Source organism: Pongo pygmaeus, chromosome 1 (genome assembly GCF_028885625.2).
Source record: "Pongo pygmaeus isolate AG05252 chromosome 1, NHGRI_mPonPyg2-v2.0_pri, whole genome shotgun sequence".
Lineage (NCBI taxonomy): Eukaryota > Metazoa > Chordata > Mammalia > Primates > Hominidae > Pongo > Pongo pygmaeus.
In genome coordinates, this window is record NC_072373.2 from 186,470,753 (window position 1) to 186,496,412 (window position 25,660).

General features: G+C 56.1%; 1 protein-coding gene across 8 annotated transcripts in view; it reads left to right on the plus strand.

Moving 5' to 3' along the window:
* Nucleotides 1-203: 203 nt before the first annotated feature.
* The window catches only part of SLC6A9 (solute carrier family 6 member 9), a 35,053-nt gene continuing 9,596 nt past the window's right edge, over nt 204-25,660 (plus strand). Inside the window, exons 1-5 of one of the 8 annotated variants that reach the window (XM_054490939.2) lie at nt 204-451; nt 7,435-7,549; nt 20,798-20,954; nt 21,571-21,702; nt 23,052-23,322. In XM_054490939.2, the coding sequence (XP_054346914.1) occupies nt 7,520-7,549; nt 20,798-20,954; nt 21,571-21,702; nt 23,052-23,322 (590 nt within the window). In that variant the 5' untranslated portion in view covers nt 204-451; nt 7,435-7,519. Of the gene's footprint in view, nt 452-7,434; nt 7,550-14,451; nt 14,705-19,957; nt 20,120-20,797; nt 20,955-21,570; nt 21,703-23,051; nt 23,323-25,660 lie in introns of those variants that run through there. The other 7 variants (XM_063656767.1, XM_054490929.2, XM_063656761.1 and 4 more) reach the window with 7 other exon arrangements.

Sequence of the window (25,660 nt, forward strand, 5' to 3'; positions counted from 1 at the left end):
AAGGGCCCCAGCTGGAGGGCAGCGAGGCAGGGGCGGAGAAGGGGACTCCTTTGTGGCGCCCACTCCCAGGGGTTCGTGGGGATCAATCATCTGAAAGCTGGAGAGACTTGTAATTTTATTCCCTGGGAGGAGGAGCCTGAGAAGTCGGCACGGGTGGGAGGGGATGGGATGGAGAGGGGAGGACGGCCAGGGGAGCTGTTCGGGTAGGGGAGGGACTTGGCTAGATCTCCCAAGCCTTCTCCACTCTTCAAACTTTCACCAAACTCTTAGCCCCCGCCTCCCCGAAACCAAAACACAACAGGCTGTGGAAGAGCTGCGAGCGGCGCGGCGGGGCGGGCGGACTCGGCGCGGCACAGAGCCTCGGGAGGCTGATGCAACTTTCCCTTTAAGAAAGCCACCTGGGCGCACCGCGGTGCAGACCCAGCACGCCTGGGCCGGGGGCTGCAGCATGGTAAGGGGGCTGGGGGAAGGGGACGCTGGGGCCCGCGCCTCCGTCTGTCCTGCCGTCGGTCTGAGTGTTCGGCAGCTCCGCGGAGCTGAGCCCCAGGACCAGCGTGTGCGTGTGTGTGTGTGTGTGTGTGTGTGTGTGTGTGTGTGTGATCGCGCATGTATGCGGGCATCTGTGGGTAAGAGTGTGGGTGCAAGCACCGGGATGTCTGTCTCGCCGCAAAGGTCGGGGTAGGTGCGCGCGTCTGGGTGTCACCGCTGTCACCAAGGAGCTGAAGCGGGAGGGAGAGGGAAGTGGGGGGAGCTCCTGCGTGGGGTGGTGGGGGGGGCGCCAGACGCCGGTTCGATCGGGGGCGGCGGGCGCAGGCTGTGCGGGTAGCGCCGGAGCCAGAGCGTGGCACTGTCCGTCCGGGGAGCCAGTGGTTCTGCGCTCTGGGGGCCTGCGGGGGTCGATAATCGGCCGTGCCTGCGCCCAGCGTGCGGGCTCCCGCTCGCTCCATCGCCTCTCAGCGCCCGCCAGCCTGGCTGCCTATCTGGCCCCTCCAGCCGGCCTGCCTCCCTCCCTATCTGCCCTCCCGGTGCCGGTGCCGGTGCCAGTGCCCGTGCCCGTGCGCCCGCGGGACCCGGGAAGCCGCGCGGGAGAGTCCTGGCGCACTCAGCCTCTCTTTGTCCGCGCTCTGGCCGCGGCTTTGGGAAGGGACTGCGAGCGAGCGGGGAGTTCTCTGGGGGCTGCTACCCTGGGAAGAATCCGTGCCCTCCCCACCCCAACCCTCATTACCGGCACGCCTAGGGCGGGGCCGGGCGGCCGCAGGTGAGGGCAGGGGCCTAGCAGCCCTGGGGAGCCCACCCCCGGCTGGCGCTCCGCACCCGGCAGCCACTGCAGATCTCGAGCAGGCGGCGGGGCCGGGCCGGGCGGGAGAGTGGGGCTTGCCCCGAGGGCCGGAGCCGGCCCGGGGGCGGGGCCGTGGGGCGGGGACCTCGGCGCCCCGGTACTTTTCCACCGCAGGGGCCGGGGGCGGGGCCGCCGCCTCCACGCCAGCTTAGGCCCACACGTGGCGGCTGATGTAACGCCCGTGCCCCCACATCTCTCTCCCTGATTAAAGCGGACGCGCCCCGCTTCGAGGAACCGGGACGCTGCGGGCGGTGCCGCTGCTCCGAGACCGACCGCGCCCCTGCCCGCCGACCCGGGGCCTCCGCGCCTCGGGCCGGCGGATACTTAAAGGAGCCGCACCCCCTTTCGGGCCTGCTCTCGGCAAGCCACACCCCCTCGCGGATCACTCTTAAAGGAGACGGGACCTCGGCTCGCTGACAGCTTCCGCACAAAGCGCGGTCTATTTCTCCGCTGAAAGGAGCTTGAGGGTGCGGCCTTTGGGAAATAAAGGCTGCGGGGCGAGGAGTGGGGAAGGAGAGAATAACCTGAAAGGTTAAAGACTCCCAAAGTGAGGGAGCATCAGAAGGTTGGAGAGTAGTGGGTGAGGGGACTGGTTCTAGGGACTAATGGGCGACACTGAGCATGCCCAAGTGTTTCCAAGGACCGCAGAGAAAACGCCCCCTTTACTTGGCCTATGCGGCGACTGCGGCTGTACCCGCTCAGTTCCCGGCCCTTGGGACACAGAAGAATCACACCTCTGCCCTGGTAGAACTCTCCATCTAGTGGGGACCCACACTTGGGCACAAGGAAACATGCCGCAATTGCTACGTGTGGCAAGCGTGGGGGTACAGTAGGAAGGCTGACAGCAATGGGGAGGACCTAGGAAGGCTTCATGAAGATAATAGCATTGGGATAGGTTTTGAGGATGGGTAGGATATATGCAGGTGGAAGTGGAGACAAGGGTGCTCAAAAAAGATGGAACGGGTGCCGGGGCAAAGGCATGAAGCAGGAGCCCTCTGCAAATGCTGGGTAGTCTCAAGTGGCGGCAGATGGCCGCAGGTTGCTGACCTGGGCTCCCAGGTAGAACTAAGGGCTGTTTCCTGCTCCCACAGCTCCTTCACTTCCTCCATCACAGTGAATGGAAATTATGCTTCTTCCTCTATCTATCTACTAAACTGTGAGGTCCTTGAAGCTAGGGAAAGAGCCTGTCACCTTTCCATCCCCCGTGAGGACTCCAGGGCTTGGCCAAGATGGACCGTTAAAACTGATTGACCTGACAGTCCTGTCTGATACTCAGCAGTGAGACTGTCAAGATGGGCCTGGGTTCTGTGGCTGATGTCTCAACATCTGCCTTTGGGTGGCTCACAAGCAGCTCAGACCAGCTTGTCCAAGCCAGCCCTCCTGTCCCTGCACCAAACCTGCAGCCTCACCAGCATTCGTCCTCTGGGTCGGGCACCGGCTTCCTCCCACTGCACCAACAGAAACCAGAGACTCCTTCTTATCCCTCCCCCGACACAGTCCGATTCATCACCAAGTCTCCCATGTTACCTTTTATATTTCTCTGAAATCTGTGCACCTCTCCTCACCCTATTGTCACCTTCCTAACCTGAGCCCCCTCATTTTTGGCCTGGCTCCTTCCTTCCTTCCTTCCTTCCTCTCTCTCTCTCTTTCTTTTTTTTCTTTTCTTTTTTTTTTTTTTGACGGAGTTTGACTCTTGTTGCCCAGGCTACAGTGCAATGGCGCAATCTTGACTCACTGCAACCTCTGCCTCCCAAGTTCAAGCAATTCTCCTGACTCAGCTTCCTGAACAGCTGGGATTACAGGTGCCTGCCACCATGCCCGGCTAATTTCGTATTTTTAGTAGAGACGGGGTTTCTCCATGTCTGTCAGGCTGGTCTTGGACTCCTGACCTCAGGTGATCCACCCGCCTCGGCCTCCCAAAGTGCTGGGATTACAGGTGTGAGCCACCGCGCCCGGCCTTGCCTGGCCCATTTCTAATTTATTTCCTCTCTTCCACTTCAGCCTCCCTCCAGTCCTTTCTCCACACTGTATCTAGGGGGATGGTTTCAAGATGCACATTCCACCAATTGCTCCTCCTTGAAGTTGATCTTCTGCTTAAAAGCTGTCAATAGCCACCCTTGCCCTCAAGATGAAGACCAAAATCCAGACCCCAAAGGCCCTGGCCAGGCCTCTCTGTCCAGTTTAATCTTTGACCATTTCCCCCGACTGTCTGAGCTCCAGCCTCAGAGCCTTTCCACATATTGTTCCATTTGCTTGACTCTCTCTTCCTCTTCTCTTCCTCATTATTGCCACTTTGCCTAATTAACTCCTTTAGACCCTTAAACATCACTTCATCAGGGAAGCCCTCCCCTAGTCTTACACAAGGCCAGGCCCCCCTATTGTAGAGTCTCATAACACAATCTTTCTCTTTTACACCCTTTATCTCAGTATGCAATTCTTTATTTTTTTATTTTTTGAGACAAGAGTTCTGCTCTTTTTGCCCAGGCTGGGGTGCAATGGCGTGACCTCGGCTCACTGCAACCTCTGCCTCCTGGATTCAAGTGATTCTCCTGCCTCAGCCTCCCAAGTAGCTGGGATTACAGGCGCCTACCACCACGCCCAGCTAATTTTGTATTTTTAGTAGAGATGGGCCTTCACCATGTTAGCCAGGCAGGTCTCGAACTCCTGACCTCAGGTGATTCGCCTGCCTTGGCCTCCCAAAGTGCTGGGATTACAGGCGTGAGCCACCACTCCTGGTCTCAGTTTGTAATTCTTTAAATTTTAGTCATCAGTTTAACTCTTGCCCCTTAGTCTGTAGGCTGCAGGAGTGCAGATACTTTTGAGGTCTTGGTGCCTAGCACAGATCTGGTCCAGAGCAGACCTGCAATCAATATTGTGGAATAAATGAGTCCAGCTGTGGCCAGCCTTAAACGCCTGCTAAGCAATTTAGGCCATATCCTGTTGGCTGTGGAGAACTATTGGAGAGAATCAGGGATTTAGGGCTTTGGGAAGATTAACAGATTGGAGGGGAGGAACATGTGGAGGGCTTGCGGAAAGGACAAAAATTAGGCAGAAACTTCAGAACTTATGAGGAAATTACTATTAGCCCCATCTTCCAGACTGAGAAAACTAAGGCTCAAAGAGGTTAAGTAACTTACTCGAAATCACATACCTAGTGAGTAGCTGAGCCAGAAATCCAGCCCAGGCCTACCAGATCCCAGAGCCTGAGCTCTTTATCATGAGCTAAACTGCCTCTGTGACCCACTACTGCTTGTCAACAGTGGCCCACAAATGCTTCAGGGGCATGTGTGGGGCCTGGTGTTGTGGATCTTCCACATGTAGAAGAGGCTGGACGCCATGGGCAATCAGTTGGTGTTTTCTGAATGGACAGATGGGACCACGTAACAGGAATGTCAAAGGCAGGAGAAGCAGCAAAGCTTTACACCCAGCTCATTCTCCTGGAAGCCGCCATGAAGCAGTCTTTTCCCTCCAGTCCACGAACTACCTGAGGGCAGGGACTGCATTTGCAGTCAGAGATGTCAGAGTCAGAGATGTCGGGTCTGTAAACCTAGTTCAAGTCCTCACTCGAGCACTTACAAGGAAGGCATTTGACCTCTCCGAGTCCGTCTCTTTGACGGTAAACCAGGAGGAATTCCAGGATAACCTGGGTGAGGGCCCTCTGCAGCCTAAGTGCTGAGACACAGTGTCCTCAGTTTACTTACCTGACCAGCAGGCTTAATAATTTCCATCCTGTGACGTGGCTTTTTTTTTTTCTTTTTCTTTTTTTTTTTTTTTTTTAGGCAAAGTCTCGCTCTGTCGCCCAGGCTGGAGTACAGTGGTGTGATCTCGGCTCACTGCCGTCTCCGCCTCCTAGATTCAAGCGATCCTCCTGTCTCAGCCTCCCGAGTAGCTGGGACTACAGGCGCATACCACCATACCTGGCTAATTTTTGTATTTTTAGTAGAGACGGGATTTCACCATATTGGCCAGGCTGGTCTCAAACTCCTGACCTCAGGTGATCCGCCCCCTCGGCCTCCCAAAGTGCTGGGATTACAGCCGTGAGCCACTGCGTCCAGCTGACTTGGCTTTTTCTAATGCCATCTGCTGTTATTACTATCATCATTGTCATTATTAGTCCTTGGCTGAAGAGAGGTGGCTTTAAGGAAGTCAAATATAGAGTTTACACCTGGAGAGGGAGGCACAGGGGTGAGAGAGGACAAGGTGTGATCTCCTTTTGAGGGAGCACACCCCCCTTCCCCTACTTGCCCCCAGAAGACCAAAGCCATGAGCAGGAACCTCTTTAGGAGGACAAGTTGAGCCACAGGCCAGCCTGGGTCACATCTTGTCCCCACCCTGCCCTGAAGAGAAGCTCTGCAGGAGACCAGGCAGCCAGGGCAAAGGGCCTAAAAATGCCAAGGGCTGATTTGCATAGGCAAAGAGCGACCTCCTCATCTCTCCTCCAGCCTTCCAGAGACTTCCTGGGTTTTTAGGTGAGAAGTGGCCCTTGACAGGTGGCTGTGGGTGGGGCAGAGTTGCCCAGAGTAGCCTTGGGAACAGAGCTGACTCCCTGGGAAGGCAGGAAAGGCTCCGGAAAGGCAGAGCCGAATCCTTCCTGGGTCTAGGCCCTGAGGAGGGGTTTCCTCCCATGAGACAATTCTTTTTTTTTTTTTTTTGAGACGGAGTCTTGCTCTGTCACCCAGGCTGGAGTGCAGTGGCGCAATCTCGGCTCACTGCAACCTCTGCCTCCCAGGTTCCAGCGATTCTCCTGCCTCAGCCTCCCGAGTAGCTGGGATTACAGGCACCCGCCACCACGCCCAGCTAATTTTTGTAATTTTAGTAGAGACAGGGTTTCGCCATGTTGGCTAGGATGGTCTCGAACTCCTGAACTCAGGTAATCCACCTGCCTTGGCCTTCTAAAGTGCTGGGATTACAGGCGTGAGCCACCACGTCCGGCCAAGATAACTTTTTTTTTTTTTTTTTTTTTTTTTTGAGATGGAACCTCGCTCTGTCGCCCAGGCTGGAGTGCCATGAGGCAACTGTTTAAGGCTGTCTGAAGATGGATTTCTCCCGAGGCCTGTCAACAACTAACCTTTCTTCTGTCCCATCTGACATTAAGCCAGTGTGCACCAGCATTGCCATGAGGCTGTTCCTTCCACGTAGCTGCTGCCCCCCAGCTCGCCAGCCCCACCTTACTCCTCATATGCTTCCCACAAGATCCTGGGCTGGCCTGGACCCCTCATTTCAGAGGTCCCGCCTTCACTATTTCCTTTCATTTCAATTCAACTAACACATCTTGCAAGCCCAGTGCTGTGCTACGTGCTGGGCACAGAGGGTAAAAGAAACACAGTCCCAAGCCCTCGGGGAACTCACTGACTCATGGTTGACGAACTTATAAGCAAATAAGTGTCATATGAAATAAGAATACTAGTAGAGATTTGCACAAAACAGAAAGGAGGAAGCAACTTTTTCATTCTTTTGAGAGAGAGGGTCAGAAAAGGCTGCAGAGAAGAGGGGACATTTAGCCCGGTGCAGTGCTGAGGATTTGTAGAATTTCACCTGGTGAACTGCCATGGAGGGGACAGCTGGGAGTGCAAGGAGGTGTGGCTGCACATGGGTGTGTGGCAGGCCCAGAACTCGGTTCAAGTGAATGACATGACAACAAACCCAGCTGCCCTGGAGCCCACACTGAGTGCCACCCAGATGGGGAAGGACCGTCCTGGCTGCCTGGCTGGGGTGAGGATGGGGAGAGTGTGCTGATCTGAGCTGATTCCCCTCCTGGGGAAAGGCTGAAGCCATTCACACAGACCATGAAGGAATTGGACTCCATCCCAGTTCGGTATTCATTTTTTATCTTTTACAGGATTGGGCATCTGGAAAGTCAAAAATAGACCTTTGCCCATTGGGACAGGAAGCCTGGAGATCAAGAGATCCAGGGGAGAGGTTGGGGGGACTGGGAAGGAGCTGGATCTGAGGGTCTTCCAGAAAGGAGCAGGGTACGGACACGGCCTGGCAGAGGGCCTGGGCGGGCTGGTGGTGGGTGGCTCGGCACTACCTGTCTGGAGAGCCCTGTGGGCCACACGGCCAAGTCCTCACCTCACCCTCTGCTCTCTCCACAGCTCTTGAGATCTGTGGCCTGAAAGGCGCTGGAAGCAGAGCCTGTGTGTGTGGTCCCCGTCACCAGAGCCCCAACCCACCGTCGCCATGGTAGGAAAAGGTGCCAAAGGGATGCTGGTGAGTACAGAGGCCAGACTGTGGGGAGGAAGGGGAGTCCCAAGCCCTGCCCCCAGGACCTCCTGCCAGCTGCTTGGAAGGCTTAGGAAGGCCTGCACTGCCAGGGCTCCTGAGTGCCCAGCTGACCCCGGCCTGGGAAGGTAGCCCCTCATCTAGCAGCTCAGAGAGCATCAGGCTCCAAGCCTGCAGAGCCCGCAAAGACCTGCCAGAAGGCAGGAGGTGTGCGCCCCATCCTTGTCACAGAGGTGCTCCGGACAGAAGGAGGCCACTCAGGTGCTGAGAGGACAGTGGAACGCGGGGCTGTGCGGTCGCCTTCAGTCTGTGCTGATCAAGGGGGTCCTCCCTCAGACCCTGCCTGGTTTTTCTCCACTTCTTTGGGTCCTTCTCAGTCTGAAAAGTAACAAAGAACATTTTGTTTTGAATCCTCTCCTGAGGCCTCTCAGAAAATCTCCCTCCACCCTTTCCCCAAGTCCTGGCTCTTCTTTGCCCTCAGCCTTAGAGCACGGGAGAGGTAGTGGTGAGGCCACGAGACACAGAGGGGTGGGTGAGATTCTTTTTATCTTTTTTGTTTTTTTGAGACTAAGTCTCACTTTGTTGCCCAGGCTAGAGTGCAGTGGCATGATCTTGGCTCACTGCAACCTCCGCCCCTGCTGGGTTCATTCAAGCGATTCTCATGCCTCAGCCTCCCAAATAGCTGGGATTACAGGCATGAGCCACCACACCTAGCTAATTTTGTATTTTTAGTAGAGACGGGGTTTCACCATGTTGGCCAGGCTGGTCTCAAACTCCTGACCTCAGGTGATCCACATGCCCCGGCCTTCCAAAGCGCTGGGATTACAGGTGTGAGGTTCTTGAAGGAGCAAGACTCGCTGATGGATGGACCAGGTCAGCACCAGAAGCAGGAACCGAGAAAATGATGCCAAATCCTGTCCCAGAGGCAATGGTTTTCTTCCTTCTCTTGAGATCTTCCGTGGGGACAGGCTAGACTGGACGGCTGCTGGGGGTGGGGACCAGGGACTGAGCATGGACAGTCCCTCCCTCAGCAGCTCCCATCCTTTCAATCCCCTGTGTTGCTTTTCTCATTTAGTGAAAGATTCATTGGCCTGATGTCTCTACTGAGCCCTCCCCAAACGAGCCCTGTCTCTCACCAAAGATTTCTGGGATTCAAAGTACCTGGTTTAAAAGAACAACTTGGGCGGGGAAGGGTGGCTCATGCCTGTAATCCCAGCACTTTGGGAGGCTGAGGCGGGCAGATCATCTGAGGTCAGGAGTTTGAGACCAGCCTGACCAACATGGTGAAACCTTGTCTCTACTAAAAATACAAAAATTAGCCAGATGTGGTGGTGCGCACCTGTAATCCCAGCTACTTGGGAGGCTGTGGCACAAAAATCACTTGAACCCGGGTTGCAGTGAGCCAAGCGCCACTGCAGTCCAGCCTGGGCAATAGAGCAGGGCTCTGTCTCAAAAAAAAAAAAAAAAAGAAAGAAAGAAAAAAAATTTAAAAAGAGCAGCTTGTGGGAGAGAACCGGTGGTTCTGCTCCAAGCTCAGGATCTTCTATCTGGCCCTGTTCTGAACCTCCAGCATCCAACCCCTGGCCCCATCCCTCAGGCCAGCTCTAGTCTAGCCCCCTACTGATTGACTGATTGGAGCAAGTCTGATTGAACCAAGCTCCTGAAAGTATTCCTGAGATTCCTGAAATCTGGGTGCTCAGAAATGGGCCCAGATGGAGGTCTTATGACCTGAACAGTTGCTAGGGATGAATCCCATCTGAGAACCCAAACATGGCCCCACCTTTCCTGGAGAAGTCTTGCAATTGCCATGGGCTTGTGATAAGAAGTGGGGTGTGGCCCTGCCCCTTCCTACCATGGAGATTCTGAGCCCCATGAAACCTCTGAGTCCTCTCTGCTTGCTCTTCCTTCTCTGGAGTGACCTGGAAGGACTGGGAGGAGGGCAGGCAGGAGAGATGTGAGCAGCACAGAGGGCATGGGTCCCAGTGTCCCAGAGTCCCTGCCTGAGCTGAGCTTCCCGGACTGTGCTCTGCCGGTCAGCCGGGCCAGCCTGTCTGTGGATGGGAATGCTGCCTTGGGACTCCTGTTCCCAGCACCAGGATGTGCCTAAAGATAGCTGGGGCGCGCTCTCCTCCCTGCTCTCTGCCCTTTGGCTTTTGCCCACTGTTGCTGCGTTTGAGGCCCATAGCATCCCTCCCATGGGCATCCCCAGTGGTTGCTTGGAGATTCTATTCCTGCTTCCTTTTCAGTTCTGCTGATGACCTTGGACTACTCCACTCTATTCTTGGGTTCCAGTTTGGGACTGAAGCCACCTCCGTTCAGTGCTTGTCTCTAGACACAGCCTCTGAGGTGCATAGGGCAGCTGGTCCCTGCTGAGCCCCGTCTCTTCTAACACAGGCAGCCCAGTCAGCACATTTGTGTCTTCTGTGTCTTCCTACGGCCAGTAACTAAGGAAGCTTCATTCTGACAGGGTTCTTCTTTGGATACCCTGGTAGATCAGAAGAGAGGATGTTAAGGGGCGTGTGTGTGAGCCATGCACTTGGACCATCCCAGTTATCCATGGCTTCTGCTGCTCTGTTTATACCCTGGCATGCATAGAGCAGGCACTGGCCCCTACCATGGGATCCTCACTTCTATCCCCCTTTAACCAGGTTTGGGTGTGAGGACACTGGCCCTCCAAGTTTCTTCAGTGTCGGCAGACACCCTGTGTTATCCCTGGAGCTTCTGCTGGATGCTACAACCAGTGCCCCATGGGTAACAAGCAGCTTACCAGCACGTGCCCAGGCCCACATGCCCACTGCACGTGTCCCTCCCTCACTCCAGCCCAGATGGTCTCTGCCAGGCCAGCTCAGCTGCTTCCCTCACGCCTCAGCAGCTCCTAGGACAGGGCTGTGCGAGAACCCAGCTGGCCAGGGTGCCTCCAAGCCTGGGAGCAGCTGGGATGCTTGGGGGCACTAGGGGGTGGGTGGGGTGGTCCTCCCGTGGAGATCTAGGGCCTTGTACACGTGCAGAGCAGGGCCACCTAGGCCTCAAAGGACAAGGGGCTGGAGGAGAGGAACCCAGGACAGGAGGCAAGAGAGCCCCCACTAGCTCAGTTTTAATCCTCCACCCACCAATGTCACACCATTTCCCAGGCTGGCCACCTCAGTCCCCTCCCTAGTGCCACTACCCACTCATGCAGAGTCTTGGGCAGTCCAGGCCTTGGTGAGCTTCGTTGACCTCTTCCCATGTCTGAGCACACTGATTGTTTCTGCCACTGGGAAGCCTTACAATGAACACGAACAGACTCATTTGGATTAGGGTTCTGTGTGCCAGAGCATCCAAATCCGAGGAGGCCTTGCAAGCACTACAGGCCGCCAGGGGCTGCCCCACCCTGACCTGTTCTCATATGTTTTGCCCTGAGGGTTTGGGCACCTCCTGTCTGTAGCATCCGTCATAGGACCTGGCACATAGTGGGGACTCACCCAGCCCAAGTGTTGGCATGTAGCAAGAGCTCAACTAGTGCAGGCTTGGTGCATTATTGGGAGGTCACCAAGCACAGGGTTTGGCACACCTTGGACACTCCCTTGGTAGAGGGCCTGTCCCTGCCTGGGCACTCAGCTAACCCAAGTCTTAGCATGTGGCAAATGCTCAACTAGTGCAGACTTGGCACACATTAGACACTCCCTTAGAAGAGAGCCTGTCACCCTGTAGGCATTCATCTAGCACACTGCCAGGCACACAGTGGGTGCTCACCCAGCTCAGAGCTGGGCACACATTGAGTCCTTACCTGGCACAGAATTTGGCATACCCGGGGTACTCCCCTAGTACAGGACCTAGCACACCATAGGGGCTCCCCACCTGGGGCTGACACACAATGAGTGCTGTCTCAGGATCGGATTTGGCACACAGTGGGCACTCTGCTGATCAGCATCGGACTTGGCACACAGTGGGCACTCTGCTGATGCAGGTTCTCACACACAGCAGGTGCTTCCAGCACAAGATTTGACATCCAGTAAGTGCTATCCCGGCTCAGGGCCTGGCACACAGTGGGCATTCTCCTTAGATAAGGCCTAGCACAGTGAAGGTGCTCTTCTAGCCAGGACAGCCTAAGCAATGACCTTCGCTGATCCTAGATTAGCAGCTACCTGCTCCTCAGTGAAATGGGCAATATCTAGATCCAGAGGAAAAGACCCAGCCTTCCTCAGCTTCCTCTCTGGTTGGGGGCCCTGCCCTCCCTCCCCCTCCCCACTTCCTGTCTAGCCCACCTATTCAGCCCTGTAGCCCTGCCTCCCACACAGCCTCCCTGCAGCCCTCCCCCATCCCCGGCACTTCTCAGTCCCAGCTCAGCGGGACCTTCCCTCCAGAGTCACAGGGGACAACAAAGACCCTAGCCTCTTTGCCCCTCTGGAAGCATGCCCACTCTTATTAGGAAAAGTCAGAGGCGGGAGCTGGGGGAGTCAGCATCCCTAAGTGGGGCTAGAGCAGCTGGATCTCGCTAATGAGGCCTCATTACGGCCAGGGCCCAGCTGGGCTGCTGCCGCCTCCTGTCCCCATGGCCAGAACCAGGGAAAGCCATCCAGCCAGGGCTGCCTGTTCTGGGCACCCGGCCCAGGCCAGGGCAGCCAGAGCCCAGAGCCCACCCTGGGTGCAAGTGAGCATTTGGGCATCATGGGTGACTGGACCTTCCTGGAGCCAGTGGCCCAGCCAGCGCCTTGGCCCTCAGTCTGCGCCCGCAGGAAGTCAGGGGAGTGTGTCTGGGGACCAGGCGCATAAGGCTGGCTCAGTGAGCAGCTGAGTCAGTAGGATCTGAGGCCATCCTTAGGACACTTGCTTGAGCCAAGGCCTGTCCCCATCTTCCCCAAACCAACGTGGAGATAATAATGGACCTACCTCATGGGACAGCTGGGAGGACCCGATGAGTTAACATATGGGAAGTTAACTTGTACCATACTAAGTGAGTGCCCACAGGGTGACGGGCTGTCTGTGAAGCAAGTGTCCCATGTATGCTGAGCCAGGACAGTGCCTGGCCCACAGCAAGCACTTACTATGTATTTTCTATTACCATTATTACTAATGCTCACTAGATTCAATGATTGGCGGGTGGTTTCCCCGTTTTAGAGATGGTGAAACTGAGATCCGACATGTTAATCGACTTGCCTAAGGTTATAGATGGTGAGAAACTGACAAAGCTAGGGTTTGAACCCAGGACTGTCAAACTTGAAAGGCTGTGACTTTTTATCTTATTTTAAAATTTATTTTTTATTAATTTTTTGAAACAAGGTCTCACTTTGTCACCCAGTTTGGAGTGCAGTGGTGTGATCATAGCTCACTACAACTTCCAATGTCTGGGCTCAAGCAATCCTCCCTCCTCAGTCTCCTGAGTAGCTGGGACTATAGGTACACACCACCACACCTGGCCAGTTTTCTGTAGAGACATAGTCTCACTATGTTGCCCAGGCTGGTCATGAACTCCTGACCTCAAGCGACCCTCCTGCCTTGGCTTCCCAAAGCACAGGCATTACAGGCCTAAGCCACTGTGCCCCCGCCTGTCTTTTTATTTTTATTTATTTATTATTATTATTATTATTATTATTATTATTATTATTATTATTTTAGAGAGAGAGTTTTGCTCTTGTTGCCCAGGCTGGAATGCAATGGCGCAATCTTGGCTGACTGAGACCTCTGCCTCCTGGGTTCAAGCGATTCTCCCGCCTCAGCCTCCCGAGTAGCTGGGATTACAGGCATGTGTCACCACGCCCAGCTAATTTTGTATTTTTAGTAGAGATGGGGTTGGTCTCACCATGTTGGTCAGGTTGGTCTCGAACTCCTGACCTTGTGATCTGCCCTCCTCAGCCTCCCAAAGTGCTGGGATTACAGGCGTGAGCCACTGTACCTGGCCCTGTTTTTTAATTTTTAATGTCATCCTGTGCTTGACAAAACTCCTTATGTTCCCTACGGGGTTGCCACACTCACCAAACTCACAGGAAAGCTGTTCTTACACCAGAATTCATGCACGTGTCCATCTGACTGATATTTTCTGAGGTCCTATGGTAAGCCAGGCCTTCTGCTGACTGACCAGTTTCCAAAGGGCCTGACACCTTCCTGGCACCGGAACACATATGCCCACCTTCCGAGCCACTGGTCTGCGGTATCTTGGGGTCAGCAGGAGACTGGCCAGTGTGTGTGGCCTCAGAGAAAGGGACTGGATGGGTCTGACGTGGTGACTACACAGTCGTGGTGACGACAGTCATGGTGACGACACCACTGGACCTACCAGCCCACGCCACACACACTCCCAGACTAGCACCTCAGCTTCTGGGCAGCACGGCGCAAATCCTCAAGGGTTCTTATTCCACAGTCCCCCTTTGTCTGGACTCTGGGATGACTGCCCCCTTGGCTAATGCCGTCTTTGTCCAGACAGGTGACAACGTGGTTCACTAGGCCAGGGCTTTCTTGCATGGTCAGTCACATTCTCCTAGGAAGACGCCCCATCACCCTGGCAGGTTGGAAGTCCCCATCTCTGGTTGGGGGGGGTCAGGTACAGCCCTAGGGCTTGGTTTCTCCCAGCCCGCACCCCTCCGAGGAGCCTGAGCTGCTCTGGTGGTGCCCTGTGGACTGTGCCTTCCATCCTCCTGCCGGTCACCATCCAGGGCCCAACGGGGCAGACCCCATCACTCATCAGACACCCAACTACCCTACCAGGAGCCCACCCAGTGCTAGGCCTGTGGGCTCAGACAGCGTCTGGTCAGTTCTGTGGGAGGAGTGAGCCACCCTCTCGCCTGCTCTGCCCCACTCTGTGTGTGTGTGTGTGTGTGTGTGTGTGTGTGTGTGTGTGTGTGTGTTGTTCCAGTTACTTGCTGGGAACAACGGAAAAACACAACAAACCCCACACGGCCCACTCCAGCTCCGGAGCACCCGTGCTGGGCTGCATGGGGACTGGCCGGAGGGGCAGGGCCAGGGGAGGGGGTAGGCAGAGCTTCAGGAGGAGATGAGGTGAAAGTAATTGACGCTGCCCAGCCCGGCAGTGGGAGAGGCAGGGGATGCGTCAGTGTCGTGCTGGAGCTGGCAGAGGTGTGAATGAGCGGCGGAGACACGCGGGCTGCGATCGCTCGCCCCGGGATGGCCGCGGCTCATGGACCTGTGGGCCCCTCTTCCCCAGAACAGGTCAGTCACCTTCCAGGAGGTTGAGCCCCCTCCTTGGTGCCAGGCAGGCTGAGAGGCTGGGCTGCGGGTGGGGAGAGGGGCTGAGTGGTCTGTGCCAGGGAGGGGCAGGCACAGCCAGCAAGCAAGACAGACACCAGCCAAAGTGACCCAGAAAGTTGCAACTGTGCAAAGGAGTGCAGGAAGAGTTAGCTGTGTGGCGGGGGTGAGGGGGAGGAGAGTGGGGGTGTGAGGGCTCCCCCAGCCCAAGGACCTGCTGAGAATCTGCTCTGTGTATCAAAGCTGCATTGTCCTAGCTCCCGGGGAGACGGGCCGGAGGTGCCCAGGAATTGTACTAATCAATACAGCCTCATTGTCTGTGCCACGGCAGTTACTCCTATGGGGAGAGTGGGTGAGGAGGCAGGGGAACGTGGTACATGGTTTCAGTGGCAAGGCGTGGGGGAAGGGGATGGGGCAAGAGTCTCAGCTGGGAAGAGAGTGACCCCACAGAACATTTTCCAGGGTCCAGGGCAAGTGCCCGCATGGGCTGGGAGCCGGTGTGTCCTCATCCCTGGATGCTGGGGACGGGTGGAGATGTCAGCGGATGGCAGCGAGGGTGAGGAGACTCGAAAGCTACACTTTTCCCCTGTAGGACATCCCGACTTGACCTTCAAAAGGCAAGAGAGGGAATGTCCTCTGAGGCAATGTGGGATGGGTCTGGGAGGAATAGTATGCAGGGCTGCCCTCAAACCTCAGTACTGCTAGGGTCAAGAACCAAAGCCACTTTCCAGATTGCCTGCCTGCTGCTAGCCGGTGAGGGTAGATGCCGCCCCCAGCCGCTGCAGCGCAGGACAGGACCATTGGCTCCAGTCTTCCCTGCTGGGCTTGTCTGGGGTGGGAAGCGAGGAGCTGGCCAGGGCCCACCCAGGGTCCTCCATCACTCTCCCCAGGGCCTGGAGTGGAGCCCGGCATGCCTGGGGGTGCCAGTCATCTGTCTGCTGCCCACAATATTGGCAGGTCCCTTGCTGCCAGTCAGGGCTCTGCAATGGGTAAGCACAAGGCGTATTCTTGCCTCTCTCATCTGCTATATGAAGGCCTGGACTCTGAAGGCACCTAGAGTCCTGAGAGGTGCCCAGAGATGCCTCTGAGGTTTGCCTTGAGGCAGGAGGCATGAATGGCCACTGGGGACTGCTCGGCCCGGGGGAGATTTTCCCATGTTCTGCCCCCTCCACCCCCGGCCCCAGACTCTCCCCTATCCAGGTAACTGAGGCCAGAGATCAGAGCTGCAGCTGGGTCTCTCTGCCCCTACTCAGTGCCATGTAGGTGAAGGACAGAAGATTCTGTCATTGCAGGGTAGGTGCTGCCTGTGGGCCAGCCTGGGCCCTGCACTGATAGGAGAGAACAAAAACCGAGGGGTGCCCGGCAGGAAGGAGGTCGTGGGGTCTTCTGAGGCAGCCACAATTTACTGTAATGGCTGTTCTGTCTAGATTCCCCATTGGGGCTTAGAGAAAGTTGCCAGTGATCTGATTTGGCTCAAAGTCAGTCTGGGATGTGAGGTCTTGCCCATTCTCCTCCATAAAGTTTGTCTTGGATGGGACTTCATCCCATGAGCAAACCCTGGGGCTGGAGAGTCCTAAACACAAAGCCTGCTGGGTTCCCAGAGGGGCCCGCCCAGCCAGGGCAGCTCCAGGATTCCTCAGTGTCCACCCAGAGCAGGAGGGGGAAGCTCACAATTCACAAAAATATCCACTGGACACTGATCTAGGAGGCGGGAGTCTCACACCAGAGCAGAGTCACCGTCCAGGGTGGAGAGCTGGGCTCCCTGAATCTGTGCAACAGCGAAAGGCAGGAGTGCATCCTCGGGCTGGCCTGGTTCGCTCTGGGAGTAGGCTTTGCCACTGCATTTCCTCTTTACCTTTTTCTGTATTTTCTAATTTTTTTGTGATAGCTTATTATGCTTTCATAATCAGAAAAAAAGGGCAAAATTTTTTTTTTAGTAATCTAGAAAGCTAGTGGGAACTAATGGAATGTACAGGGGAAAGTCAGAAATAGCAAAATTCCAGGTGAGGGAGAGCTATGGAATATGAGTAGCTGCTGAGGCTGTCTAGCCTGGAAATCTGGCAGATCGATTGAAAGTGAGGTTATCTAGTCTATGGCCATACCATCCTGAACGCACCCGATCTTGTCTGACAGTGAGGTTATCTAGTCTGTCCCCTGCTTTTGTAGACAACAATGCTGAGATACCAAGAGTGGAAGTGGCTTGCCCAGGGCTCTACTGGAGGGGCGGGCCCTAGCACCAGGGCTCTCACCTGCACCGGTGTCCTGCCTCTGCCAAGCCCAGGGCAGAGTGGGAGATCTGGATTCTGCCCTCGGAGCTGAGCAGCCTTAATTCCAGGGGCTCAGCCAGAGCAGTAAATAAGCCGAGCAGAGGGCTGCGTAAAGGACTTATGTAAGTGACTTTGCTCAGTGTGGCTCTCCCAGTTAAGCAGGGAAGGGGTAGGAGGCTGTTAAACCAAGAAAGATCATAAGTCCTTGTGCCAGGGTGGACACTGCTGTCTCAATGACTGGTTCTAAGGGTAAGGGAACATCTGAAGAGTGTTTGTGTGTGTGTGTGTGTGTGTGTGTGTGTGTGTGTGTGTCAGCCAGCTCACCCCACCCCGCCATGGAAGGAAAGCCTCCATTCCTTCCATGGCTGGGAGAGCTTGGGGACAGGGCAGGGTAGTCCTGTCCTGGAGACCACCCGCTGAGCCCATGGCAGTGGCAAGTGGAGGCTGCTTTGTCCTGGCAGTGGCCTCTCAGAGCTGCCAGGAAGGGTGACAGGGCACATAGGAGCTGTCTAGGGAGCCTGCAGAAGAGGGGGCCAAGCCAGAGGGAACCATGCCGCTATGGTTTAATTCCCCACTGAGATGTGAGCAAGTGAGTGAGGGTGAGCAGAGGGGGGCAGATGGTGGTGATGGTGGTGGGGGTTAGGAGAAGCCTGGAGCAGAGCCCATCCATGGGGCTGAGGTGGCTCAGGCAGACGGGCAGCCGGTCTGAGTCAAATCGTGAGCACAAAGAGATTTTTCCATGGGCACCTCAGCCGATGACCACTGCAGGGACAGTTCATAGCAGTGACATAGCCGTCCACCCAGCAGATCAAGAAAAACTAGAGGCTTAGGATAGGAAAGATTACGCAAGGAGGGAAAAAAAAAAAAGCCATACAGTATTGAAAAAGATTTAGCTGCTCAGGAGGGAAGTCAGAGGGTGGTCCCCAGAGGAGATCTGGACAAGGAAGGGAACTAGAGCACCCAGAAAGTGCCTGGATTTTTTTTTGGAGAGTCTTTCCTCCAGTTTGCTTGGAGAAAGGTAGGCTTGCTCTGTCCTCCGCTGAGAGCTCAGCCCTCCCCAGCCAAGCCACCTGAGCATAGACAGCCCTGGACTTGAAGTCAGAGGCCAAGCCTAGGCCTGGTTCCTGTGGTTGAGCGCCACAGTGCTGGGACCCAGGCCCAAGCAGAAATGGGTGCTGCTTCTGCAAGGATCCTCTGCATACAGCAGACCTTTAGTGTTGTCAGGAACTTCCTGCCAGAGCCCCATCGCCAACCCCGGTTCAGCCCCTGTCCTGGGGGCTGTGGCCTCCCTGGGTTACAGCCCGCTGAGCTGGTTAGCACACGGCTCATTAACGGAGCAGCGGCTGGCTCTTGAGGGCTCAGGCAGGTGGCTGTCTGTGGCACGTGGCTGGAAGCATCACCACCTTCCCCGTACCTCCCCCTGCCAGGGAAGGAGCAGACTTCAGGGATCCAAATGTGGTCCCACTTGGTCGGGGGGTATGGGGCATCTGTCCCTCATCCTGCTGGGAACAGGAGACAGGCCTTGATCTTCAAGCCTTGGGAACCTGGATCTCTGCAAAGGGCCTTGCCCTTACCCTGCCCGTGGGTCCATCCTGGACCATCAGTTGTCCCTTTTACAGCTGTAACTGCTGCTCTGTGACCCCATCCGTGTACTGTGCTGCTGGCACAATCAGGCATTGTGCCCCTAAGTAAACAACCCTGGGACAGAATAAAACTGGTATTGTAGGGTCAACATATAGGAGCCCTATTTGGCTGGCATTTGTTTGGGACCAGATGAACCACCCCCAGCAGGCCTCACACCCTCCAAAAAATGGCCCCTTGACTCTGTGATCTTGCCACACCTGCCCCAGTGAAGGCATGGTGACATGCTCAGGCACGATTCTGTAGGGGCATGTCACAGAGGGCACACTCAGGCTGGGAGCCATCCTCTACCAGGGCCAAGCATGTGTTCAAGCCTCTTCATCAGGGAGGCCTTCCTTGACCTCAGCCCTGCTTTCCTGCCTTGTCCTCCTTCCATACTCTTGTGATTTTGAGATGATCCCCTCTATGGTCACCCTGAAGCTGCATCTAAAGATGATGGGTGTATACATTTCATTGATGGCTTGCACCCCCGCTAGACTTCCAGCTCCGAATGAGTAGGAGCTCTCTGCTGAAGTCCCACTTCCTGGCACAGTGCCTGGCACATAGCCGGTGTCAATAAATCTGCCATTGCATGAATAAATCAACGAATGAATGAAAGAAGGCTTGTTCAGCCACTGATTTGCTCTGTGTGCTCCTTGAAGGAAACCCATGGTCCCTGGCACTGCGCCCCTGCCCTCTGTGGAGGGTGTGAGGGTCACATCTCGGCAGGGTCGATGCTGGATTGAGTGCACAGGTGGCTGTGCACTCCAGGTGGGGCCCAGGGAGGCCATTCATTCCGTCTGTGTTTGTTCATCAGCATCAGGGTCTGATAGCATTTCACCTGCATCAGGCTGCCTTGCTTATTGGCCAGAGTGACTGCTGTCGAATATGTCTCTTTCAAGCGGAGGGCCAATGTCACATCGCTGGCATCTCTCTGAGGCTCCGAGGCTCCGTCTCTGATGCCGGGTCTGTCTGTTTCTCTCGGGGGAATAGCTCACCTCTGGGAGGCTGTCTCTGGCACTAAGGTCTCTCTGTGTTTCTGTTGGTGACACTGAGCCCCTGTCTCCTTGGTGAGACCCGTTGGGGCCCTCGGGCTCTGATTAATTTCCTGCTCACTGTGGGAGGGAGGTGGAAGGAGCATGGCACTTATTAAGGGACTTCTTTAACCAAGGGACTTGCAGAGCCAGTTCCAGCTTTTGGGCCTGGGGTTCCACAAGGGGCTGTCCTCAGTGGGGCCCAGGCCACCAGCCCAGTCCTGCAGGCCCCACATTCTTCCCTGGGGCAAATCCCCGCATCTGCCTCTCCTGCCCTTTGGCCCCCTCCCCTGCAGGTGACGCTTCTCCCTGTTCAGAGATCCTTCTTCCTGCCACCCTTTCCTGGAGCCACTCCCTCTATTTCCCTAGCAGAGTCTGTCCTCAAAGTCTGGCATGAGGCCTACAACTCTGGTCTCCTTCCCCAACTCATGGCCCAGCACTCCCTAGCCATGGCCCAGGTCAGCTCCCCAGGGCCGCTCCCCAGCCATGGGCAGTGTAGCTAGCTCCCCGGACCCTCCCACCTAGAGTCCCAGAATGCCCTCCCCAGGTCTGTCCCGGCTCAGCTGCTCCCCCATTTCCCCCCAGCCCTGCCCACTCTGTGCCCCCAGGAAGAAGCCTTCAGCTGAGGGAGGGGTCTAACCTCCCCTCCCCCGCAGTCGCCTGCCCAGGGGCAGCGTGCTCAGCCTGGTGATGTGGTAGGCGACGGGTGGGGGGGCTGTCTGGACACAGGCCCCTTTGTGCCCAGCCTGACTTGGCTGCTTGGCATGAGGCTCAGCTGCTCCCAGATCCTTACCCAGAGGGGCAAGGGGAGGTTTTGGAGGGGCTTGTGGGCTCCTGGCCCTAGCTCCCTCTTCAGTGTCCCGCCTCCCAGATGCTGGCAGCAGCTCCTCAGGTGGGCTGTGCACCTGGCACTGGGTGCTGTGGGGCTGGTGAGGGAAGCTCTGCTTGGCGCCCTCTGGCAGCCACTACTCTCTGCTTCTCTCCTCTGCCAGGCCTGCCTGAAGCTCCTGCCAGCAGAGGGGAAGCCCGGGGAGGGGTGTTGGAGGGTCCACGGTTTCCCTGCTGGGGGAGGCCCAGAGGGTCAGGCATGGAGCACAAATGCCTTGCTGATGGTAGCTTCTCTCCTGTCCCCACAGAATGGTGCTGTGCCCAGCGAGGCCACCAAGAGGGACCAGAACCTCAAACGGGGCAACTGGGGCAACCAGATCGAGTTTGTACTGACGAGCGTGGGCTATGCCGTGGGCCTGGGCAATGTCTGGCGCTTCCCATACCTCTGCTATCGCAACGGGGGAGGTACCCAGTGGGCACAGGGCAGGGACCACCCACTTGGGTAAAGCCCACCCACCAGGGCCTGGGCCACCCTCTCCCTGGCACAGACTCACTCCAGATAAAGGCTGGCCTCTGGCCCTGGCCTCCTTCGCCCCCATCCCTGGCTTAGGCACCCTTTGCCTAAGGCAGGCCACCCGAGACCCTGGCAGTCTGTTGTTCGGGCCTGGCCCTGCCAGTTGGCCCCCTTTGAGGTGAGGAGAGGTGAGAAAAGGACCTAACCCCCCTCCAAGGCTCCCTGTTCTGTTCCCTGGGGTTCAGCAGCCCCCCTAAATGGTTCAGGGATTTTGAGGATCTCAGCAACTTATGCTTGTGAAATCGCTTGGTTAAACCATCAAATCCCACCCAAGTATGGAGGCTCTGGGGCCTGGATTCCACTCCAAGCAGACTTCCTGAGAGCCTCTGTCAAGTTGAGAGACAGGCTGGGGGTGGTGAGCCTCAGCCCAGCTCCTACTCAAGCCTGGCACACTCCTCCCTGGGTCCTACCCAATCGCGAAGGTTTTGCTGTTGAGTTCTGAGCAGGAAGCCCAGGGTGAGATCCCTCCAAGCCCACTCCTGAGCCAGACCTCTCCCTGCCTACCAGGCGCCTTCATGTTCCCCTACTTCATCATGCTCATCTTCTGCGGGATCCCCCTCTTCTTCATGGAGCTCTCCTTCGGCCAGTTTGCGAGCCAGGGGTGCCTGGGGGTCTGGAGGATCAGCCCCATGTTCAAAGGTGAGGCCTGGGCGGGGCACTCGCTCACACATACACAAACACACAACGGCTTCTGAGGGCCGTGCCAACTCGCGCATCTGTACAAACACGGCTGACCTCTGTAGAGCCCTGATGCCGACCCCGAGCCCCACATCAATGGCCTAAGCCATGGACGCATGCTGGGACCCATGTTTACTTGGCCGCCACCCTCCCCTCCTACCACGTGTACACACAAAACTCCTTTGCGCCCCCCGCCCCCGCCAACTTACCCCTACCAAGACCTTGACCTGGCCTTCCTTTGGCCCTCCATCTCAGCCTGCCCCTTGGGCCCTTAGAAATTGTTAACCTCGGGCCGGGCACAGTGGCTCACGCCTGTAATCCCAGCACTTTGGGAGGCCGAGGTGGGCGGATCACCTGAGGTCAGGAGTTTGAGACCAGCCTGACCAACATGGAGAAACCCCATCTTGGCCGGGTGCGGTGGCTTACCCCTGTAATCCCAGCACTTTGGGAGGCCGAGGCAGGCGGATCACAAGGTCAGGAGATCGAGACCATACTGGCTAACACGGTGAAACCCTGTCTCTACTAAAAATACAAAAACAAAATTAGCCTGGTGTGGTGGCAGGCGCCAGCAGTCCCAGCTACTTGGGGGGCTGAGGCGGGAGAATGGCGTGAACCTGGGAGGCGGAGCTTGCAGTGAGTCAAGATTGTGCCACAGCACTCCAGCCTGGGAGACAGAGGGAGACTCCATGTCAAAAAAAAAAAAAAAAAGGAAACCCCATCTCTACTAAAAATACAAAATTATCCCGGTGTGGTGGCGCATGCCTCTAATCCCAGCTACTCGGGAGGCTGAGGCAGGAGAATTGCTTGAACCTGGGAGGCGGAGGTTCGAGATCGCGCCATTGCACTCCAGCCTGGGCAAGAAAAGCAAAAACTCCGTCTCAAAAAAAAAAAACAAACAAAAGAGGCCAGGCGCGGTGGCTCACGCCTGTAATCCCAGCACTTTGGGAGGCCAAGGTGGGCAGATCACGAGGTCAGGAGATCAAGACCATCCTGGCTAACACAGTGAAACCCCGTCTCTACTAAAAATACAAAAAAATTAGCCGGGCGTGGTGGCGGGCACCTGTAGTCCCAGCTACTCGGGAGGTTGAGGCAGGAGAATGGCCTGAACCCGGGAGGCGGAGCTTGCAGTGAGCCAAGATTCCGCCACTACACTCCAGCCTGGGTGACAGAGCCTGGGCGATAGAGCTGGACTCCATCTCAAAAAAAAAAAAAAAAAAAGAAGGAAAGAAAAAAAGAAATTATTAACCTCACCCCTCACCTCCTCCTGCTGGATGCTGAGGCTCCTCCCCCCTGCCCCTCCCCTCCTGCAGGCGTGGGCTATGGTATGATGGTGGTGTCCACCTACATCGGCATCTACTACAATGTGGTCATCTGCATCGCCTTCTACTACTTCTTCTCGTCCATGACGCCCGTGCTGCCCTGGGCTTACTGCAATAACCCCTGGAACACGCGTGACTGCGCCAGTGTGCTAGACGCCTCCAACCTCACCAATGGCTCTCGGCCAGCCGCCTTGCCCAGCAACCTCTCCCACCTGCTCAACCACAGCCTCCAGAGGACCAGCCCCAGCGAGGAGTACTGGAGGTGAGGCACCTGCAGGACCTGGGGTGGGGGGAACCTGGTGGCAACCCTGTCCCCACTGGGCAGCCATCTGAAGATAAAGTAGGGTGCCTGCCGCAGGTTCAGCCCGCTGCTGGGCTGGGAGAGGGTAGAGGTGAGTGAAGAGTTTAGGAGAAGAGCCTGATGTACAGAAAGCAATGGAAGATGGAGGCCGGGTGCGGTGGCTTACACCCGTAATCCCAGCACTTTGGGAGGCCGAGGTGGGCAGATCACGAGGTCAGGAGATCGAGACCATCCTGGCTAACACGGTGAAACCCTGTCTCTACTAAAAATACAAAAAGAGAAAAAAAATTAGCTGGGCGTGGTGGCAGGCGCAGGAGAATGGCGTGAACCCAGGAGGCAGAGCTTGCAGTGAGCTGAGATTGCGCCACTGCACTTCAGCCTGGGCGACAGAGCAAGACTCCGTCTCAAAAAAAAAAAAAAAAAAAAAGAAAGCAATGGAAGATGGAATGTTGAGTTGCAGGATCTTTACAGAGCAGCCATGAGGAAGGCTGTCAGAAATCCAGCAACCAGCCTTCAGGGGAGACTCAGGGGAAAGGGGGGCAGATCCTGGGGAGAAGAAGAGTGTGGGCAAAGGCTCTGTCCCAGATGAGCAGAGGCTGGCCCCAAGGCTGAAGGGAGCCTGCTCTGATGAGAGTAACAGGTGTGGGGAGAATGCATGGGCTTCAGGTGGCCTAGGAAGTGGCACTGCCTTCGTAAAGAACTTGCCAGGATTAGGCTTAGACTTGATGATGCAGAACAAAAGATGCCATGGAAGGTCTCTGAGCCGGGGGTGCCGTGATCAAGACATCCTGGCACGTTTTGTTCAGAGGCGACAAAGAGACCAGAGTCTCAGGCCATCCTGCTGTGCCCTCCACCCACCAGTTGGAAATTCCCCGTGTCTTGCTGGGGAACCCCTGGGCAGAGGGCTTTGGGGGCATGCTGGCAGGCCTCCACCATTCCACAACATTCAAGCCTCTGCTCTGCCAGGCCCTGTGTCCCCATGGTAGGTATGAACGGCCCAGAGCCCCTGTCCTGAGGAGCTCATGGGGCAGTGGGGAGACAGATTGCTAATCACAGTAGGGCAGGTGCCTCAGTCCAGGTATGTGCAGGGGTGTCACGGGGACACAAAGAGGTAGTGCTTGGTGCTAAGGGGATGGGGCAAGACCAGGCAGTCAGAGCTTCCCAGAGAAGGGAGAGAGGAAAGTAGAGAGATTGGGAACCACATGAGCAGGTCAGCAGAGGCCAGAAGGAGGCAAACTGGAGCTGGGGTTGGGAGCAGGTGGGACGCTGAGTGACAAGACAGAAGAGGCCAGCAGGCATCATATAACACAGGGCCTCCCATGCCAGGCGAAGGGTTTGAGGCTTTCTCCACATGTGATGGAGAGCCATGGCTGAAATGCACAAGGGTCCGAGGATACCGCAAGTCACCGCAGGGCCTCTAAACCCTGGCCCAAGTGCTCTGACCCTGAAGGACCCAGCTTCCCTGTGCCAACCTCTGGGCTGGGCTGTAGACACACTCAAAGACAGGTAAGACGGGGCCACTATTCTCAAGGACCTAGAGCATAGAGAACACAGCTGTTGTCCCCCAGAGGGGCATGGGCAGACTCAGGCACTCAGTTACCAGACAGGTCATTTCATTTGTCTTTTATTTTTTTAATTTTTAACATCCTAACATTTATTTTCTTTTTAAAAAATACACCTGGAACTGAATGGACAGATGATTTCTTTTTTTTTTTTGAGACGGAATCTCACTCTGTTGCCCAGGCTGGAGTGCAGTGGCACGATCTCAGCTCATTGCAACCTCCGCCTGCCGGGTTTAAGCGATTCTCATTCCTCAGCCTCCCTAGTAGCTGGGATTACAAGCACTTGCCATCACGCCTGGCTTGTTTTTGTATTTTTAGTAGAGACAGGGTTTCAACATGTTGGCCAGGCTGGTCTCGAACTCCTGACCTCAGGTGATCCACCCACCTCGGCCTCCCAAAGTGCTGGGGTTACAGGCGTGAGCCACTGCACCCAGCCGATTTCTTGAGCACCTACTAGGTACCAGGTACTCGGCCTCCCAAAGTGCTGGGGTTACAGGCGTGAGCCACCGCACCCAGCCGATTTCTTGAGCACCTACTAGGTACCAGGTACTGTTCTCAGAGGGGAGAGAGGGCAGAGAGGAAGACACTGTCCTCACGGAGCTGCCGTCCGATGGGAGAACGAGCAGATACTGCCGAGTGAGGCGTTTTACCACATTTGAGGCATGATGTGGACTGGGCAACTTGGTCTAGTCTGGGGTGATGAACCTTCCTGGAAGCTCCCAGAAACACAAAGCCTT